This window comes from Ovis canadensis, chromosome 12, assembly GCF_042477335.2.
Source record: "Ovis canadensis isolate MfBH-ARS-UI-01 breed Bighorn chromosome 12, ARS-UI_OviCan_v2, whole genome shotgun sequence".
NCBI classification, from domain to species: domain Eukaryota; kingdom Metazoa; phylum Chordata; class Mammalia; order Artiodactyla; family Bovidae; genus Ovis; species Ovis canadensis.
In genome coordinates, this window is record NC_091256.1 from 71,670,993 (window position 1) to 71,693,288 (window position 22,296).

Here is a 22,296-nt window from a genome sequence, read left to right on the forward strand (position 1 = left end):
GAAACCTAGCTTGGAAAATTTTGAGCATTGCTTTGCTTGGATGTGAGATGAGTGCAATTGTGCAGTAGTTTGAACATACTTTGGCATTGCCTTTCTTTGGGATCGGGATGAAAACTGACCTTTTCCAGTCCTGTGGCCACTGCTGAGTTTTCCAAATTTGCTGGCATACTGAATGCAGCACTTGCACAGCATCATCTTTTGGGACTTGAAATAGCTCAACTGGAATTCCATCACCTCCACTAGTTTTGTTGGTAGTGATGCTTCCTAAGGCCTACCTGACTTCGGACTCCAGGATTTCTGGATCATGAAGATCCTTTTTGTATAATACTTCTGTTTATTCTTGCCACCTCTTAATATCTTCTGCTTCTGTTAGGTCCATACCGTTTCTGTCTTTTATTGTGCCCATCTTTGCATGGAATGTTCCCTTGGTATCTCTAATTTTCTGGAAGAGATCTCTGGTCTTTCCCATTCTGTTGTTTTCCCCTATTTCTTTGCATGGATCCCTGAGGAAGGCTTTCTTATCTCTCCTTGCTATTCTTTGAAACTCTGCATTCAAATGGGTATATCTTTCCTTTTCTCCTTTGCCTTTAGCGTGTCTTCTTTTCTTAGCTATTTGTAAGGCCTCCTCAGACAACAATTTTGCCTTTCTTTTTCTTGGGGATGGTCTTGATCACTGCCTCCTGTACAGTGTCACAAACCTCCATCCATAGTTCCTCAGGCACTCTTTAACTATCAGATCTAATCCCTTGAGTGTGTTTGTCACTTTCCACTGTATAAGTAAGCATAGAGACCTTCTAAGTGTGGACTCAATGGAACTGGCCCTCAATTTTACCACCATTTGTGATTTTAAAATATCATGCATTGGTCTTTTGGAAAATACTGGTGCAGTGAGTTATATACATCTTTCAAATGTGGATGTTTCATCACATAATATATTTTTAAAAAATCACACTCATCAGAATCTCTGATATCATCAGAAGAGTATTATGTATTAGGAAGCTGTCAAGCTCACAGTGCTAGATGTAACATTTCAAAAATTTTAATTGGAAAGGTTTGAATTTTATCATTGACAATAAATACTGTAAGTGTTTTCCTGGAAGTGACAAGCCCACTTCATTCTTGAGAAAGTGTGAGTCAAATACCCAAATCTGAATAAACATAGTTTCTGAGTGGACCTTTCAAGCAAAAATGGTGTTTAATAGTGTCTTATTCATCTTCCAACTAAAAACAATACTCCACACGCACATACACAGACGCAGAGCAGCTAGTTCAGTTCACAACTGAAATCCGTTAAGTGCTTTTCCTTAAGGCAACTTAGGAAGCATTGTACTTCCATTTTTGTTACAGAGAATATTGAAAAGAATATTGAAAACACTCTGTGTTTGAGATTTAATACACTTAATAATTTTTATTGCTTTATCATGGACATTCTTAAGTGAAATTAGCCTTTTTTTTCTTTAAAAAAACTTAATTGGAATGCATGGCAGTGAAAAATAAATGACTACTAGTACAGTTGAATCAGAGAAGGCAATGGCAACCCACTCCAGTACTCTTGCCTGGAAAATCCCATGGATGGAGGAGCCTGGTAGGCTGCAGTCCATGTGGTCGCGAAGAGTCGGACATGACTGAGCGACTTCACTTTCACTTTTCACTTTGATGCATTGGAGAAGGAAATGGCAACCCACTCCAGTGTTCTTGCCTGGAGAATCCCTGGGATGAGATAGCCTGGTGGGCTGCTGTCTCTGGGGTCACACAGAGTCGGACACGACTGGAGCGACTTAGCAGCAGCAGCAGCAACAGTACAGTTGAATGTCATTGGTTTGATTCAGCAAAGGCACCTGGAGTTTTACCCTTTTGTAAAACTTTGTAAAAGCAAAGGCACCATTGCTTTTATACCATCAATGCAAATGTTAACCCAGTGAAAAGGGCAAATAATTATTTTCGTAATAATACAATATATTAAAATAGCTTTGATCTTATGAACTCTTTGAAAGTATGTCAGGGTCCCAGGAATTTGTAAACTGCACTTGGAGAATTACTGCTCTAAATTATCTTTTTTCTATTGAATAATGATGTCTTTTGTTAGTAAACACTATGTAAAATGTTTACATTTTCATTCACTAGATTTATTCATGAACAGCAATCTGATTTTTACATTGGTGTCACATATAAGAGTAATTTATTTTGTATCTCTCCAAAAGCATACTGTGTTTTTACTAAGTAGACTGTATCACTATATTATATATATCACTATATTATATACTATATCACTATATATATGTATGCCAAGAATACTTGGTATAATGTTAATAATGATCACTTAGTAAATTTCTATTTGAAGAAGTTTATTGGTAAAGAGAAAGAATTTGGACATGAAAAAGAAAATTAATTGGTATCAGTAATAAGCATTACCAAATCAGAAAAAGTGAGAATTTTTCTTTGCCTTTTGCCAAGACTTTCCTGCTCTTGATAACATCAGTAAAACTGAACTTTAATTTTTTTCTTTTTCTATGGATTTCTTTTATGGAATTCTGCAGGCGCTGTTATTCTAATCAGTTGGTTTCTGATCGATATGCCATGCCAGAGTGTTTTATCCAGCCAGGACATCTCTGTTGTGTAAGGATTTCTGAGGATAAGTGGTGGTATCGGGTCATTATCCATCGAATTCTTGGGAAACAGGAAGTTGAAGTGTTCTATCCAGATTTTGGAAACATTGGAACTGTTCAGAAGTCTTCCCTGAGGTTCCTCAAGTGAGTTAATAAATTCATTAAGAACAATTTAGGTTTGAACCATAATGCTGGAGTTGTGGGGGAGTGAGGACCTCTCTTCCTTTTGTCCTGCCTCCATCCTTTCTACCCCTTTCTTCTGAGTGCAGATTTGGCAAATGGTCATTTAGTTTCACAGCTGGATTACAATCTCTTGTGTTTTCTGTCACATGACTGTGAATCTGAATGGACCATGAGACTAAATTTCATCCTCTTATTAAGAAAATGATGCTTTGGGTCATGCTAAGAGTTGCATTTATATATCATGAAGTTTGGACTGTTTCCACCTATATTTTAATTTCATGGTTTCAAAGACTTGTTATGTTTTACGAATTTCTTTCTTAGACAGTAGTGTGAAGTGGTAAGACATTTCATGTAAAAATGCATGCATTAAAGACTCTGAGATGGTGTAAAAAACTGAAATCAAGAAGTGGATAAGACTTGCACCACAGCTACTGAAGCCCACATGCCTGAAGTTCGTGCTTTACAACAAGAGAAGCCACCTCAGTGGGAAGCCCGCGCACTGCAGTGAAGAGCAGCCACCACTTGCTGCAACTAGGGAAAGCCCACATGCAGCAAGAAGATCTAGCACAGCCAAAAATACATAATTTTTTTTTAAAGAAAGGAATAAGAGATTCCATAAAATGCAGTTTTAAAATATTAAATATTCATATATTTGTCTGTTGCAGGTGCTGCTACACAAAGCTTCCTGCTCAGGCTATCCCTTGTTCTTTGGCATGGGTGAGACCAGTAGAGGTATGTTTGTTTGCTCTCCATTTAATAAGCAAACATTTGATGCCAAGAACAATTCTAAGTTCTCAGGATAAAAAAATAAAACATGAAAAAGAAAGTCATTGTAGAAAGAATGGGAGAAAGGCATGTAGACAAAAATAATTGTACTTGTCAGATTTCCTAGGGAGTTTTATAGTGTATGACAGAAATACAGAAGGACAGCCCTTGTTTCTGTTCAAGGTAATCAGAGACGGTGTCTTAAAAGAGGTGACGTTTGCATGAAACTTTGAAGGAAGATTAGCACCGTAACTGAACAAACAAGAAAGACATTCCAGGCGAAGGAAGAGTAGCATGAAGTATCTCAAATTTGAGGAATTTTGAGTGGTTCTGTTTGGCTATGTAATAGAGGATGAGCTGCAGTTGGTGCATGGCAAATGATGTCAGAGAAACAGGAGACTAAGGTGGAGACCTGTAGCCATGTGTGGGAGTCTGGACATTGTCCTTTATTGTTTTAAAAACTTTTTTTTTTTTTTGTATTGGCGTATAGCTAGTTAACAAACAACGTTGTGATAGTTCAGATGGACAGCAAAGGGATTCAGCCATACATATACATGTATTCATTCTCTCCCAAATTCCTGTCCCATCCAGGCTACCACATAACATTGAACAGAGTTCAATTATCTTAGGTTAGGTTGGGTATCTGTTTTAAATATAGCAGTGTGTACATGCTGGGTGTTGTCCTTTAGTTTCTGGGGAGCAACTAAAGAGAACTGCCACAATCAGAAATACATTTTTAAAAGAGTTCTCTAGTGACATTGTTGTAGGAGATGTTTGGTATGGGGTGGAACAGGAGCCATTTTCATCCATATAGATACATATATTTGTGTAGTTATAATTATGCACCTAATTTTGTTTTTTTTTTTCTCCTCAGAACTCTTAATTATCCATACTGTACACATTTATTATCCCATATTGGTCTGTTTAAATAACTTATCAGTAGCTTCCATTTGTTGTTGTTGTTCAGTTGCTAAGTTGTGCCTCACTCTTTGCGACCCCGAGGACTGCAGCACACCAGGCTTCCCTGTCTTTCACTTGTCTCCCAGCGTGTGCTCAGATTCACGTCCACTGAGTCGGTGATGCGATTTAACCATTTCATCCTCTGCCACCCTCTTCTCCTTTTGCCTTCAATATAGTATTAGAACTATCTGCTAATGAAATTGAAGTTTACAAATTTACTCTTTAGGAAACAAAACTATATTATTGAGGTAACATTGATGTATAACATTATGTTTATAATATTGATTTATAACATTATGTGTACAACATTGTATTTCCACTTCTATATACATATATCCTACTACGTACTCACTACCAAAAGTTTATTTTCCATCAGATGACCCAACCCCCTTTACCCATTTGCCCACCCCCTCTTCCCTCTCCTCTGATAACCATTACTCTGTTCTCCGTATGTACATATTTGTGTGTTTGGTTTGTTCATTATTTTTTGCTTGTTTATTAGTTTTTAAATACTCTACAAGGTGAAATCATGTGATATATGTCTTTATCCATCTGACTTATCTTATTCAGCATAAAATGCTCAAGTTTAATCCATGTTGTTGCAAATGGTAAGGTCACATCTTTTTTTTTTAATAGCTGAGCACTATTCCATTATATTTATATGCCACATTTTCTTTATTCTGCTGTTGATGGGCACTTCACTTGATTCATATCTTGGCTATTTAAATAATGCCAAAGAACGTGAGGGTGCAGATATATTTTCCGATTAGTGTTTTCATATTCTTTGGATAAATACCCAGAAGTGCGATAGCTGGATCATATGGTAGTTCTAGTCTTAATTTTTTGAGGAATCTCCATACTGTCTCTGTCTGTCCACCAATTTACTTTCTCACCAGTACTGTATATGAGAGTTCCCTTTTCTCCACATCATTGCCAACACTTCTATTTCTTACCTTTTTGATAATAGCCATTCTTACAGGTGTAAGGTGCTGTCAAACTGTGGGTTTGATTTTTATTTCCATAATAATTAGTGCTGTTGAGTATCTTTTCATGTACCTGTTGGCCATTTGTATATTGTCTTTGGAAAATGTCTCTTCAGTTTCTTTACCCATTTTCTAAACAGACTGTTTTTGTTGTTGTTGAGTTGTATGAGTTCTTTATATGCTTTGGATAAACCTCGTATCAGATATATCATTAGCAAAAATCTTCTCCTATTTGGTAGACAGTCTTGTTATATATGGAGAAGGAAATGGCACCCCACTCCAGTATTCTTGCCTGGAGAATCCCATGGACGGAGGAGCTTGGTGGGCTACAGTCCATGGGTCGCAAAGAGTTGGACACGAGGGAGCGACTTCACTTTCACTTTCACTTGTTATATTGCTAATTTCCTTCGCTGTGCAAAAGCTTTTTAGCTTGGTGTAGTCCCTTTTATTTATTTTTGCTTTTATTTTCCTTGCCTGTGGAGACATATCTAAGGAGATATTGCTAAGACTGATGCCAAAGAGCATACTGCCTGTGTTTTCTTCCAGGAGCTTTATTTAGTCTCAGGTCTTACGTTTAGTCCCGGGCTTCCCTGATAGCTCAGTTGATAAAGAATCTGCCTGCAATGCAGGAGACCTGGGTGCGATCCCTGGGTTGGAAAGATCCCCTAGAGAAGGAAAAGGCCACCCACTCCAGTATTCTGGCCTGGAGAATTCCAGAACTGTATAGTCCGTAGGGTCACAAAGAGTTGGACACTACTGAGTGACTTTCACTTACATTTACGTCTTTAGTCCCTTTTGAGTTGATTTGTGTATATGGTGGGAGATAATGGTCTGTGCTCTAGTTGCAGTATGTGGCTTCTCCTGTTGCGGAGCCTGGGCTCTAGGGTGCACAGGCTTCAGTAGTCGCAGCATGAGGGCTCAGCAGTTGTGGCCCACAGACTTAGTTGCCCTTGCAGCGTGTGGGATTTTCCCGGACCAGGGATCAAATCCATGTCCTCTGCATTGGCAGGTGGATTGTTAACCAGTGGACCACCAAGAAAGTCCTGTTTGGTTCTTTCTTTCTTTTTTATTTTAGAGTTTCAATCTCTTAGGTGAAATATTCCTTCTGTTCATTAACTTTATTCATGAGCTCATTAAACTGCCTTTCTCACTGCTCACTGAATTTCTTCGCAACAGCTATTTTGAATTCTTTAACAGTTAAATTGAAGCATTCCATGCCTTTGGTTTCTGGAGAACTGTTGCTGTCTTTTTGTGGTACAGTGTTGCTGTGAGTCTTGGTGGTGTTTGACCAGGTGTTCCCGAGCTGGTGTTGAATGACAGAGTAGGAGTTCGATTTCCTCCAGTAGGTGGCGCAATCATTTAAGGTTTTGGTTTCTTTTACCTGAGCGGCCTCTGGTTGTATTTGAGAGTTGGCCCTTTCCAGCCTCCACCTTCCCTGTAAGAGGGGTGGCTCCATGCCTTGTTTGTCCCTGCTTTTTGTGCCACCAGGGTCTTCGCTGCCTTGCTTCTGCCATAGCCGCTGTTGTCATCTGGCCTGTGGGCTCTTTGCTTGTGTCAGGGCTCCCCTTGAGACAGAGGACCTGCTGAGGGGAGAGGTGATGAAGGGGGTGCAGGTGGGGTCGTGGGCTCCTCAGATGCTGGAGGGACAGGCTCCCAGGCCCCGCTGCCGCTCCTGCCTGCGACCGTGGGTGCCAGGGGCGGTCAGGTGGCCGCAGTTGTGCGCACCGCCGTCTTTGTGGCCCCCAGGTTCTCCGCAGCTGTGTGTTCATGACCTCACCCAGAGGGCCAGGATGCCAGCATGGAGTCTGCAGTTCCCCCGCCCCTCTGTGCATTTCAGTCCATCTCCCTTTGGGTGTGCAGATGTGTGGAATTCTGCAGTGCCCTGTGGTGCTGGGCAGAAGCACGTTTTGTGAGTTGTGGATGTTTCACTGGATATAGATTGAAGGAGAGAGGCAAAGGTAGTCTTTACTATTCTACCATGTTTCTGAAGTCTGAAAACTGTTCTTCGGTTTTAATATGTTTATGTGTCGGTTTATTCTTATGTATCCTACTTTGTGGTTCATTGGAATTTTTATCTGTGCATTTTTACTTTTCATTCAGTTCAGTTCTTAGCCATTATCTCCTCAGTTACTATCTTTTCCCTATATTCATATTCATAGCCCTCCCCCGTTTCTCTCTTTTTGTAGAACCATAATTTAAAACATGGTAAACCTTCTTTTAACCTCTGTTCTGTAGTCTATATACATTTCTGTCTTCTGTGTTGCATTCTGGGTAATTTTTCTAAATTATCTTCCAGTTTACTAATTTTTTAGAAGTTTATTTTTTAATTGAAGGATAATTGCTTTACAGAATTTTGTTGTTTTCTGTCAGACATCAAAATGAATCAGCCATAGGTGTTTATTTTTTATTTCTACCTAATCTGTTATAGAATACACCTATTAGGGTTTGGGGACTTCCCTGGTGGCTCAGACGGTAAAGCATCTGCCTACAATGTGGGAGGCCCGGGTTCAATCCCTGGGTTGGGAAGATCTCGGAGAAGGAAATGGCTACCCATCCCATTATTCTTGCCTGGAAAATCCCATAGACGGAGGAGCCTGGTAGCCTACAGTCCATGAGGTCACAAAGAGTCAGACACGACTGAGCGACTTCGCTTTCACTTTGAGTAGGGTTTTACTTTTGGTTATTATTACTCTATTTTTACTTTCTAATTTCTAATTCAAATATTATTATTATTATATTTTTACTTTCTAAAAATTCTCTCGATTCTTTAATTCTGCTAGATTGATTTTTAATAGATTGCAGATCTCTACAGAAGCTTTCAAGTTAATTTCATTTTTTGTTTGTTTTTACATGTAGTAAGTTTATTTGTTTTGTAATTCATCTGGAAATTCAGATATCTAAAGTTTCTGAGATTTTGTATTAGTTATATTGTATTTGTGATTCGTTGTCTCTATATACTTTTTATCTTTGCCTATGTCCTGTTTATTGACTTTTTAAAAATTTTTTGTAAAATTGGTTAGAATATAGATTGAGTTTGCCTGCCTCTACAAAGATTTACATTCTCTTCTGCCAGGTACCTAGCAGTCTAGAACCATGTTAATTCAAATGAACAACGTGAGGATTTGTGTACCACCCAGTTGATGTGAAAATTGAGTTGCAAATCCATGTGAAGGCTAATTTATTTCTTTTTTTGCCTTATTCTGAGCATGTATCCCTAGGGACTCAATAAACTCCTCTCCACTCTCTATCATGGGCAGACACTGGCTTGAATTTCTGTCCTCTGACCTGTAAGATCCTTGAAACCAAAGTTCAGATTAGCCTGGATTAGCAGATAACCTTAAGACAAAAATAGTTCCCACTTTCCCTTTAATTTTGACCTGACCTGTGTTACTCTTTTGTTCTCTGATGCTTTTTGGACATGTTTTAAAAATATTTTACCTAAAATTTTTAGTTTCTGTGGGAGGGTTGGTCCAATAATCTAACTCAATCATTTCCAAACATGGAAGTTTTTCATCACATTAAGATAAGTTTTCCCCATAATCCCATTTTCACCATTTTTCCTTTATTCTCCTTTTCCTCATCCCCAAATCATAAATATCCTCAAATGTGTTATTCTGATATTTTCATGGTTTGACTTTTCTACTAAAATCTTTAGTTCATTAGGAACGCACTTGTATTTGTGGTTTGGTTTTTATAATTGGTGTTTGAATCTGTCATCTAATCTCACATCTTGATTGTATTTCAGGAACATTGGACATCCAGAGCTGTTTTGCAGTTCCAGAAGCTGTGTGGTTTGAAGCCATTAGTAGGGGTAGTGGATGAATATGTAGATGGGATCCTGAACATTTTCCTGTGTGACACATCCTCAAACGAAGATGTCTATTTCCACCACGTTTTGAGGACAGAGGGTCATGCTATTGTATGCCGAGAAAATGTCCCTTCTAAGGTGGAGCAGTCTGAATGTATTTTGTAATGTATTTTGTTTAATCTCAACCCTTCAAGGTATGAGAATTTAATACAGAAGGTTATCTGATTGATTCTTTAAGAGACTGTGAGATGCCTGGCTTACAGCACTTTCTTAATTTTCTCATGACCACAGAAAACTACATTTGGCTTATTGTCCTTTAGAATGTGAGTGCTTTTATTTTAAATAATGGAGAATTCTGTCTTACCCCCTGGTATTTAATTCTCTGAAGTTTTCTTAGAGAAGAGCAACACTCTCTTATTTTCTAATTATTGATAACAGTGTCTACATCACCATTAATATTGGTGTTGATCATTTTTGTGGCCATCAAGCACTATCAGTATGGGGAAAATTCTATTAAATTTTAGAAGATAATACATTTCCACAACATTTGAGGATTATGGAGTGCTCTTTCCATTTTTTTTCTGAGAAACTAAACTCTTCCTCCTCCTTTTTCTTATCCTAGGGTTTCAGAGACCTCAACCCGTTAGCTTTATACACTAAATCCAGTGTGAGGCCTGAGGACATTGTCCTAAAAGAGCTGGGCTATCATTCCCAGCAGCACTATTTTAATGAAGACCGAGAGATCAGTCCACAGTCAAAAGAAAGTGACTTATATACCCTGGTAAGAGGTTTTTTGCAAATACTGTCATATTCTTTTTATTATTGTTAATATTTAATGAGTACTTACTGTATGCCAGACACTATAAAAGGCACTTTTAATATATTATTTAATACTCATAAAATACTTGTGATGTAGTGCTTAGTTGCTCAGTTGTGTCCGACTCTCTGTGACCCCATGGACTGTATCCCACCAGGCTCCTCTGTCCATGCAGATTCTCCAGGCGGGAATACTGGAGTGGGTTGCCATGCCCTCCTCCAGGGGATCTTCCCAACCCATGGATCAAACCCAGGTCTCCCGCATTGCAGGTGGATTCTTTACCATCTGAGCCACCAGGGAAGCCCAAGAATACTGGAGTGGGTAGCCTATTTCTTCTCCAGAGGATCTTCCCAACCTAGGAATTGAACCAGGGTCTCCTGCATTGCAGGTGGATTCTTTACCAGCTGAGCTACCAGGGAAGTTGTAGTGACTATAATTAACCTTATTTTAGCAATGAGGAAACTGAGGCATTTGCAAACCTGGGGAGGTTTGGAAACTACACAATACTCTCAATAGTTACCTTGTCTCTTATCATTTGCTGGTTTAAACCTTCATTTCAGCCATACTTTTTCCTGCATAATTTCTCTCATATACTGAATTCTGCTGCCACCTTGGTGCAGTTGTGACCTTACCTGCATGGATCCAAATGCTATTTTTTCTTCCCTCTACAAACTTCAGATGTTTCTTAAGTGTTCTCATTTCTAACTTTTTCTGTAAACCTGTGGCAACTCCTACCCACAGTAATAATAATCATATTGTTATGTATTATTCTATACCACAGTGCAGTTGCTCAGTTGTGTCCAACTCTTTGCAACCCCATGAACTGCAGCATGCCAGGCTTCCCTATCCATCACCAACTCCCAGAGTTTGTGGAAACTCATGTCCATTGAGTCAGTGATGCCATCCAACCATCTCATCCTCTGTCATCCCCTTCTCCTCCTGCCTTCGATCTTTCCCAGCATCAGGGTCTTTTCAGTTCTTCGCATCAGGTGGCCAAAGTATTGGAGTTTCAGCTTCAGCATCAGTCCTTTCAATGAATATTCAGGACTGATTTTCTTTAGGATGGACTGGTTGGATCTTGCAGTCCAAGGGATTCTCAAGAGTCTTCTCCAATACCGCAGTTCAAAAGCATCAGTTCTTGGGCACTCATCTTTCTTTGTGATCCAACTCTCACATCCATACATGACTACTAGAAAAACCATACCTTTGACTAGACGGACCTTTGTTGGCAAAGTCTCTGCTTTTTAATAGGCTGTCTAGATTGGTCATAGCTTTTCTTCCAAGGAGCAAGTGTCTTTTAATTTCATGACTGCAGTCCCCATCTGCAGTGATTTTGGAGCCCCCCAAAATAAAGTCTCTCACTGTTTCCACTGTTTCCCCATTTATTTGCCGTGAACTGATGGGACCAGATGCCATGATCTTAGTTTTCTGAATGTTGGGTTTTAAGCCAACCTTTTCACTCTCCTCTTTCACTTTCGTCAAGAGGCTCTTTAGTTCTTCTTCGCTTTCTGCCATAAATGTAGTGTCATCTGCATATCTGAGGTTATTGATAGTTCTCCTGGCAATCTTGATTCCAGCTTGTGCTTCATCCAGTCCAGCATTTCTCATGATGTACTCTGCATATAAGTTAAATAAGCAGGGTGACAGTATACAACCTGGACGACAACAAACTAGTCTGTTGTTCCATGTCCAGTTCTAACTGTTGCTTCTTGACCTGCATACAGATATCTCAGGAGGCAGGTCAGGTGGTCTGGTATTCCCATCTCTTTTCAGAATTTTCCACAGTTTGTTGTGATCCACACAGTCAGAGGCTTTGGCATAGTCAGTAAAGCAGAAGTAGATGTTTTTCTGGCACTCCCTTGCTTTTTCAATGATCCAGTGGATGTTATCAATTTGATCTCTGGTTCTTCTGCCTTTACTAAAACCACCTTGAACATCTGGAAGTTCACGGTTCACATACTGTTGAAGCCTAGCTTGGAGAATTTTGAGCATTACTTTGCTAGCGTGTGAGATGAGTGCAATTGTGTGGTAGTTTGAGCATTCTTTGGCATTGCCTTTCTTTGGGATTGGGATGAAAACTGACCTTTTCCAGTCCTGTGGCCACTGCTGAGTTTTCCAAATTTGCTGGCATATTGAGTGCAGCACTTTTACAGCATCATCTTTTAGGATTTGAAATAGCTCAACTGGAATTCCATCACCTCCACTAGCTTTGTTGGTGGTGATGCTTCCTAAGGCCCACCTGACTTCAGACTCTAGGATGTCTGACTCTAGGTGAGTGATCACACCATCATGATAAAAAGATAACAGTGACACTTACTGTACTTGTGCTGTGTGGCAGGCGCTGTTCTAAGTACTTGCACGTACTAGTTAATTAATCTTCACAACCACTTTACCAGGTTATTTCTTTAAGATCCCCATTTTAGATATATGTAAAGTGATGCACATTAGTGAATAAGTTAAATGACTTTTCAGCAAATGAGCAAATAAATAGACATGTCTTCAAAGTCTCATATTCCTCATGGCAATAAGTACTGAGCTAAAAGTATAGGTTGGGCTCAGTTTGAGAGTCCCCAAATTTATTTTTTCTAGACATGACAAAGCTTTATTCTTTGAATAAAATATGAAAATATTGTTTTGTAAGTATGTTTTTTATATATGACTTTAAATTATAGGGATAATGTTATTTTGTTGGTGGACTTGCATTATTAGAAAAGATAAAAAGGAAAGGCTATTTTGCTGTACCCCTGAAACTAACGCAACATTGTAAATCAATTATATTTCAGTAAATTTTTTTTTCAAAGGACCATTTGACTACTGGGAGATTAACCTACTCTGAAAAATGTGTATGAATGTTTACTGCTGCATATTTCAAGCAATATCAACATTTTAGATTTCATTTTAGTTTAAAGCTAGTTAAAATTAATTGGGCTTGTTTAACCTGTAAAACTTTCTGAAATCTGAATTTTTGTTAGTCCTTATTACTTGATTACTTGAGTTTTTAGAATATCTTATCATCACTGTGTTGATGTCTTTAAATAATCATAGTTCAGTCCTAAAAATGAAATAAGGCCATCTTTTCTGCAAAGAGATAAGGCCTAAAGTTTCTCTGTTGTACCCCAACCTGTATTTTAACGTATCAAGACTCCCGCATACTATATACGCACATAAACTTACCTCTATACACTTTGTTGTTGTTTAGTCACTAAGTCGTGTCTAATTCTTTTGTGACCCCGTGGACTATAGCCCACCAGGCTCCTCTGTCCATGCAGATTCTCCAGGCGGGAATACTGGAGTGGGTTGCCATGCCCTCCTCCAGGGGGTCTTCCCAACCCAGGGATCAAACCCATGTCTCCTGCATTGGCAGACGGATTCTTTACTGCTGAGCCAGCAGGGAAGCCCCTCTATACACCTGATTCCCTCTAATCCTTGCTTTTCTTTTAGGCATCCTAACAGTTTGATTTATCTCCTTTATTACATGTTCTCAGACATCTTCCTTCTCCGGTATTATTTTGGTCAATGTGACATCTCTGTATTGGCTCTACACTGAAGGCTGTGCTGTGATGATCTGATTGTGTATCTTCATGCTATATTTGAGTTCTTTTAGAGCTGGGCCCCTGTTGCATTCATCTTTATACCCACAGAGCTACCCTGTACACATTACATAATATGTACTCAATAATTGTTAACCTCTGTGTGCGTCCTCAGTCGTGTCTTACTCTTTGCGACCCAGTGGACTGTAGCCACAGGCTCCTCTGTCCATGGGATTCTCCAGGCAAAAATACTGGAGTGGTTTATCATTTCCTCCTCCAGGGGATCTTCCTGACCCTGGATTGAACCCATGTCTCTTGTGTCTCCTGCATTGGTAGGCAGATTGTTTACCACTTTGCCACCTGGGAAGCCCTTGGCCTGAACTAATTTAACAGGATGGGAATACCTAGGGTCAGTGCCTAAAGTTAGAAAATGATGTTGCATATGTATGAACCATAGTGAAAAATTGCCCCCAGAATTTATAGGCGTGTAAATATTGGAAACAGCATTACTATAGAAAATAAAATAATTTCTCTTTCTTATCTACTAGCAAGATATTAATGATGAAAAGACTTTAAGTCACCTTAAATCAGTCACCTCAGAGGAGCTATTAAAGGATTCTAAATTAAATTCTTTGGAAATACAAGATAAGAGCTGTGAAGAAGATCCAAAGTGGTCCATCCCAGAGCTAAAGGATCTGAAAGAAGAAAATGAGGTAGGAGAAGGGGATATAGCTTTTTAAAAATGTAATTAATAAATTAATGAGTGAAGGAGACTGAAGTAAAATAGCTCTTTATGCCCTATTCATTGTGGTGCCATCAGAGCATCTCCCACAGATGAATTACAGGTGATCGCCTGTACCAAGACCAAAGTTTCAGCAATGTAGCCTTGATCACAAAAAAGAAAAGCCATTATCTGACTTCTGGGCAATTTTTAAGAATTATGCAGTGATTAGAAAGTAGTATTGAGAAATAGTGTTAGGAAGACCCATCAAGAAAAATGTTTGACGGCTCTCTTTGGAGGGCATATTTTTAATCAAATGTCCATGTGCTCACAGCTGTCTTAAAACCAAATGTTTATGTACACACAGCTTAGAGTTCCCCATAACCCCTTCCCCTTCATTTCCTATTTCACAGAGCAACCATTTTCATTTCTTTTAACATCTTCTTTTGGAATTTGTCTCTATTTCTTTCATTAACTAGCATGCTTATATTGTTGTTTCCTTATTTTTCAGTTTTAAGCATGTATGGCCTTCCCAGCATGAGAGATGAAGGTTTAGTTCTGTTTCATCTCTTGTCCCCCGCCCCAGACAAAAATATCCTTTCTATTCTCTCATCATCTTACTAATATGTCAAACTTTCTATTAGATCACCATTCATTGAATATTTTGTTATTGTGACTCTGTAAATGCTATATACAGTGAAGTAATATGTGATGGCAAGTTTTCCTTTCCTGCAAAACTTTTATTTTCTCTGGTGTTAATACTGCTTTCTAAGTGAATATACAGTAAACAATTGACTTCGTACTCAGAGTACTGTCCTATCAATTTTAATATGTGTATAGATCTATGTAACCACCACCATAATCAGGATGCAGAATGGTTCCATCATCTGAAAAAACTCCCTGATGCTACTCCTTTATAATCACATCTCCCCAAATCCCTAATCCCCTAGCAAGCATTTATGTTTCCTGTCACCATAGTTTTACCTTTTCAGGACTGTCAATTAAGTGGAATCATGTGATATGTAACTTCCCAATAGAAACTTGTTTGATTCAGCACAGTACCTTCATTTAAATCGTTGCATGTATCAATAGTTCATTTATGTTGATGATGAGTAGTATGGTATGGATATACCATAGTTTGGATATCCATGCATCCATTGAAGACATTATGGTTATTTAATGTATGAGTTGATCTTCTGTATTTTGGTATGAATAGATCTTCTGTAAATATTCATGTGTAGGCTTTTTAATAAACATAATCAAGAGTCAGATTGCTGGCTCATGCGGTAAATAAATGTATGCCAAATTTTTCCAGACTGGCTGTACCATTTTGCATTCCTACCAGCAGTATATGAGTTCCGGTTGCTCCGTATCTTATCAGCACTTGATATTGTCAGGAATTTTTATTTTTAACCATTTTCATAGGTATGCAGTAGTAGTATCACAGTGTGGTTTTAATCTGCATTTCCCTGATGACTGTGATATTGACCATCTTATCATGTGCTTATTTGCCATCCACATGTATTTCTTGGTGAAATGCCTGTTACAGTCTTTTGCCCATTTTTTGAATGAGTTGTTATTCTTTATATGTTCTGGATATGTTCTGGATAGCCCCTTGTCAGATTTGTGATTGTCAAATATTTTCTCCCACTTGTAGCTTCATTCTCTTAATGGCGTCTTTCATATAGGAAAGGTTTTTAATTTTGAGAAAGTATATCAGTTTTTTCTTTTATGTACTGTGTTTTCAGTTTCAAAACATCTTGATTTAATTTTAGTACAAGGGGTGAGATTTAGGTTAAGGTTATGGATTTTCAGTGGTTTTAGTGCTATTTGTTGGAAAGACTATGCTTTCTCTATTGAATTTTAAAATATTTTTTGATATCATATCTTACATCTTTGTTTTATGTATCTCTTAACTGCTTATTGTAGATAACAGACAATTTTCCTCTTAACTTTCCTACTAGCTTTATAAGTAGTTGATCTGTTACCTTTACCATATGTTTGCTTTTGCACATTGAGATTTTTCTTGTAATTTTTATATGTCTAGTTGTGATCTTTTCTGCTTTAAGAAGCCCCTTTAACATTTCTTGTAAAACTGATGCTGAACCCTTGTAGACTTTTTGATGATGGTCATTCTGACCAGTGTGATGCCTCACTGCAGTTTTGATTTGCATTTCTCTAATAATGAGCAACGTTGAACATTTTTTCATGTGTTTATTAGCCATATGTCTTGTCTTTTTTGGAGAAATGTCTGTTTATGCCCACTTTTTGATGGGGTTGTTTGTTTTTCTGGTATTAAGCCTCATGAGCTGACATTAAATGAGTGGCTCTTGTTTTCATTCTCTTTATACCCTCAATTCCAAAAAACTTCATAGGAGTAATTCCTGAACTTTTGCAGTATTTATGGTATAAGCTTGGGTTGCTTCTCAGATTTTCCTCCTAAAAGCTCAGGATTCCACTTTCTCAGGATTACTTAACAAGTTGTCCCTTGTCTGATTTCCTGTATTCAGAACATAGGTGATGTTTTCCCCTCTTATTTCTCTTTGACTGTAAGTTTATACCTTGAATCTATTTTATTTTGGTGCTGTGTCTGAAGGGGAGAACGTAATGAATTGTATATTCAAACTGCCATCTTTACCTAGAGTCAGGAAAAATTGTAAAGCTAAATTTCAAAATGTATTCATATAGGAACAATAAACTAAAGTATTTCTTTGTCGCCTAGGATGAGATCCCCACTGGAATGCCATGCCTGGAGTCAGTAACCATAGGTGATGATATTTGGGATGAGAACTGGTTACCTTTGCAGGCTAAAATGGGAAAAGAAAGCGATGCTGCCTCCCACTTGTTTACCTCAAGCCTTGGTGGAAAGAAACCATATTCATCATGTAAAGAAATACCACAGAAGGTTAGATCCTTGGGAAAACATAAAGAAAATCATTACTGCAAAAGGAACTGTTAATGTAATTGTCCAAGCCTCAGAAAAGCTGCACATTCTGCATTTCATGTGGATTTCTCAGACAGTAATTCAGAAGAATGCATTTCCTAGCCCCTCCCTCCCTGCAAAGAAGACAGTGTTAGGGATGGAGACAAGATGAAACGGGAGAGTAAACCATGGACATATTGTGTCTATCTACCCTATCAGTCATTACAATTTTTGTTTTATCATTGGCACCTAGTCAAGGTCTTAGAAACTAGAAATAAAGTGTTTTCCCTAATTTAATTTTTGTTGCTCTAACCTTATAATATCTGGATCTGAGTATATTTACTAATATTGGACCCTATATATTTAAATTTTAATTTATTTCCCACTGGCTACAAAAAAGAAGATACATCAGCATTAAGATTCTGCTTCTTATTTGTGCCGTTTTAATACTGAATGATTAGAAAAATCATCTAGCCATGAAAAATGTATTGAAGATGATACTACAAACAGAATCATACTTATTTTTATGAGATCTATGTATTCAAAGGAATTCAGTGTGTTGGGTATGGACCAGTAAAGCAAGAGAGAAAACTCACATTGATATTAGAATGTTAATATCTTTTCTTGTTCAGTTAGTATACACTACCTTCTTGCCTTTACCTTGCCCAAGTTACCCTCCATATGAATCACGTGGCTCTGTATCTCCGTTTAGTATTGCAGTATTTTTTTCTCTGTAGGATTGGTGTTTTTCTACACCCGAAGATATATGGGATGATTCATGGCAGCCTTCAGGCCTTGTAAATGGAATGAAGGTAGAAGTTCAAATACCAGAAGGACTGGGTGCTCAAGAAAAACATGTTGACACAACCAGGATTCAAAAGGTAAGTGTCTAATGAGTGCTACTGTGACAGGTTTTTTTATGAGGAAGTGCTTTCAGTTTTAGAAGGTGAGATTCTGGTGAATGATCCCTCTCTCAGCATTTGGTAGACTACATATATGTAAAAATGTATGTTTATTTAAAAATTAATTTCAATTATCTTATTATAGTTATCTCTCCAGAAGAAAATTCTGAGCCTAGCATTAGAAGATTGATTAAACATTAGGGATAGAGAAAAACAAATATTTTCACTTAGCCATACATTTCAAGTTCTGTATCTGCCCAATCATCTGCCCAATCATCTCTTTTCTGTTGCTTTAGTGGAAAGCACTAACCCTGGAATAAAATTCATTTGTTTTGTGTTTCTCAAATATTTTATGAGCATCCTGAAAATAGGAGGACAATTTGTGTGAATCATGAAATTTGGCTAATGGTCTCTGTACTTTTGTGCAGTACACTGAAAATGAAGGACTTCATGTCTAGACTTGTTAAAAAAGCAGAGTTGTGGACGATGAACCTTCTGAGTGATATATTTTCTGCAGGATGTGATTACTTTGCATGAGATTATTGATAAAGTATGCTTTATTACATAAAACAGTCTGTTCCGTAAATGTAGGTTTCTAAAAGCACAGATTTAGTTTAAAGATAAAGTTGTTTTGTTTATCCATGCATCAGCTGATGAACATTTGAGTTATTTCTGCTTTTCTGCTATTATGAATAATGCTGCTGTGACATGCGTGTATGTGTTTCTACGTGGATGTATGTTTTCAGTTTTCTTAGGTATATACCCGGGAGTTGAATTACTAGGTTCTGTGGTAATAAATCTAGGCTCACTCCCCCAGCCCCCGGCGGCTCAGCAGTAAACGTGCAGTGTAGGAGACACAGGAGACGTGGGTTTGATCCTGGGTTGGGAGGATCCCCTGGAGAGAGGAATGGCTACCCCCTCCAATATTCTTGCCTGGGAAATCCCATGGACAAAGGAGCCTGGTGGGCTACAGTCCATAGGGTCATGAAGAGTAGGGCATGACTGAAGCGACTAAGCACACACACACACGGTAACTCTCTGTTTAGTATTTTGAGGAATTGCCAGACTGTTCCAAGCATTTGCACCATTTTATATTCCCATCAGCAATCTAAGAGTGTTTCCATTTGGTCCACATCTTTGTCAACACTTGTTATTATCTAATTTTTAAAATTATAGCCATCCTAGTGGGCATGAAGTTTTATGTTATTGTGATTTGGGGCTGTGCTTTTGATTATATGCGTTAATGTTTTACGAATCATGAACATATTTCTTGCAAGTTGCCACTAACCTCTGGTTCCATAAGGGTGTATTTTCAGACAGCCGTGAAGGAGTTTTTCATTGATAACTATAGAGCGAGAATCTGGCAGAGCAATGCATCTTGAACTACCAGTGTTCATAGTGATCACCTGAGAGTCTTGTGAGACTGCAGATTCTGATTGAGCAGATCTGGGCTGGGGACTAAAGTTCTCCATGTCTGACAAGCTTACAGGTGATGCTGATGCTGCTTGGTGATGAATCACACTTTGAACAGCAATGTTCTAAACTGCTCTTAACTTTTCACTTACATGCTTAAATTGACCACAGGTACTTGCTTTCATAGTGGCATACAAATTTAGTAGGCATTCACCAATGTTCTTTTCTGTTTTTCAGAGTGAAAAAGTGTCAGAATGCATCTTAAATGTGTTTTAGCAATTTGTCTTTCTTCAAAATCATATTTATCAGGAAAGGAAAAAGATACAGCTTTTAGAAAACTATTTCTGATTTTGACTGAAGGGAATGGTAACCCACTCCAGTATTCTTCCCTGGAGAATTCCATGGATAGAGGAGCCTGGTGGGCTTCAGTCCAGGGGGTTGCAAAGAGTCGGACACGACTGAGCAACTAACACATACTTTCACACACTGCTAAAAATAGGCAGCAGGGTTTAGTGTAAAAAACAATTGCCTCGAAATTCTATAATCTAGAGCTTAATCTTTACCACAAGTTTGAGCAAGTTGCCTTTTGGGGCCTTAGTGTATCCATCTGCAAAAACTGATTTTGACTAATGATCTTTCCAGCCATAAAAGCTTATCATATTAATGTTAACTTAATTATCATTGAAGCTTCATTTTAAGAGAGAATAAACTTAAAGGGTAACTAAAGCACACACATGAAGTTGCATAAATTAAGCAAAAATTTGAATCTAGGTCTTTGCTTTCCTGAAGTAGCATATTATATGGTAAGGTAACTACGTGGGCTTTTAGAGATTTCATTTTTGCTGCCCCAAAAAAGAAGCACAGCCATTTGTATATAATGTAATTATATAAGCCATATCCTTGCCAGCCATGTTTAAAAATGAACAAGGTTTTTTGTCATGGAAGAGAAAAGGAAAGCCAACTGATATTGAATGTCTTAACACACCAGTCTAAAGAACATACAAAGCTACATTTTCTATTCATATAATTTTTGTTTCAGTTTACTCTAGGCAGATCCCAGACCCTAAGCCACTTATGTGGGTTTATTATGGCAGCTCCTAATGAGGCCCAGGAGTTGGTGATGGACAGGGAGGCCTGGCATACTGTGATTCATAGGGTTGCAAAGAGTCAGACACAACTGAGCAACTGAACTGAACTGAATGAGGTGCACCTAGTTGTGTTAATGCCAGTTACCGTCACTTTATCTTCTAATGCCAGTTAGAAGATAAATGCTCTGAGTCACCCTAGACTGTAACTATTTCAGCAGTGCTCTGTAGGAAGATACAGGATTTATTGATTAAACCTTGGCACTTCATTCACTTTAGCCCAAATTGAGGCTTTGTTTGGGAATTCCATCTTTTCCTCTCAAACCTCGGTTTTTAGTACTCCATTTTGTCAGTTCTCCTGAGGTTCCTTCCTTTAAAGCCGTTGTGTTCTCCTAGAGTGTTGCTGATGCTGCAGACACAGTTAATGCCTCCTTCACAGGCACCTGCAGGCCAGGTTCTGTTTCCCTAGCTGAAAACCATGAGCTCTTCAGGGACAGGGATCGTATCTACTGAGGTGGTGTGATGGAGCAGGGAGTGCATAGGTGAGCCTGAGTTTGGATCTCTGTCTTGTCCCTTATTGGTTGACACTGGATAACTTGCTCCGCCTCTTGCGAAAAGCATTCTGCTAAGTGAATAAGATGCCATGCAGAAGACCCAATGACACCTAAACTAGAACAACGTTTGGATGTTTCAGTGAAGAAACATGTGCCAGCAGCCTGACACTGTGCCTGACACTGAGTGCTCAGTGAATGTTATTTCTCTCCTTTTCCTGCCATTTTTCCCTGGCTATGCATAGCAGTCCTGAGTACCAGGTTTGCTCATAATACATGTTCAATAAACACTTCTTAAACTCATGGTCCCTCATTTAGAGAAGGACTTGTTTTCCAGAGAGTATCTAGACTCTGAAAAGTAGGGAGTTTTATTTATGATATGAAAATATTCTTTTGTTATAAGGGAGGAAACAAAATAGACAGTTCTTACGGTTAAATTAACAGTGACTTTTCATGCTTTTGCCCCATTTCCCCCATTCTGTAGCAATCAAATGTCAAGAGTGCCTCAGATTCTCCCGTGTTGCCCAAACTGGAGGAGTTCTACATCTCTCTTATCCAGTCACAGCAGTCAGCAGAAGGCGGCCAGTTTGAGCCTAGCAACACTCAGACTCCACCAAAGCAAATTCAGCTGTCCTCACCTCCCGCGTTGGTCAGTTCTGGGTCAGGTAGGTTGACAGACAGTGGACAGATGCAGTGGTTGGCCGTGTTGCTGAAAACCTTGATTTATATTTTTCAGAACATAACTTGAAAAATTATAAACACTAGCATTTGTCTCAAGTCCTCGTGTTATTTTTGGACTTAGTTCTTCCTTTTTACTTTGCCACTTTTCTTGTTTTCTGCAGTTTGGGGAGATGATCAGGTTTATGCACTTTAAAGTTTGCCAGTTTTTAAGTATGAAATTCTGTGAGTTCTGACAGATGTGTACAGTCCTGTAGGCAGCACTACAATTATGATAATAGAACATTTTTGTCACTCTGAAAAGCTTCATGTGTCTTTGCAGTCATTCCCTCTTACTCCCCGTCTCATTGGCTTTCTAGAATTTCATATAA

General features: G+C 38.5%; 1 protein-coding gene across 2 annotated transcripts in view; it reads left to right on the forward strand.

The window, feature by feature from the left end:
- TDRD5 (tudor domain containing 5) overlaps positions 1-22,296 on the forward strand; it is an 86,763-nt gene that overhangs the window by 58,207 nt on the left and 6,260 nt on the right. For both annotated transcript variants that reach the window (XM_069544931.1, XM_069544932.1), the window contains exons 10-17: positions 2,538-2,750; positions 3,455-3,521; positions 9,243-9,443; positions 9,928-10,086; positions 14,201-14,365; positions 17,096-17,278; positions 18,034-18,177; positions 21,732-21,912. In XM_069544931.1, coding sequence (XP_069401032.1) covers positions 2,538-2,750; positions 3,455-3,521; positions 9,243-9,443; positions 9,928-10,086; positions 14,201-14,365; positions 17,096-17,278; positions 18,034-18,177; positions 21,732-21,912 — 1,313 coding nt within the window. The remainder of the gene's footprint in view (positions 1-2,537; positions 2,751-3,454; positions 3,522-9,242; positions 9,444-9,927; positions 10,087-14,200; positions 14,366-17,095; positions 17,279-18,033; positions 18,178-21,731; positions 21,913-22,296) is intronic.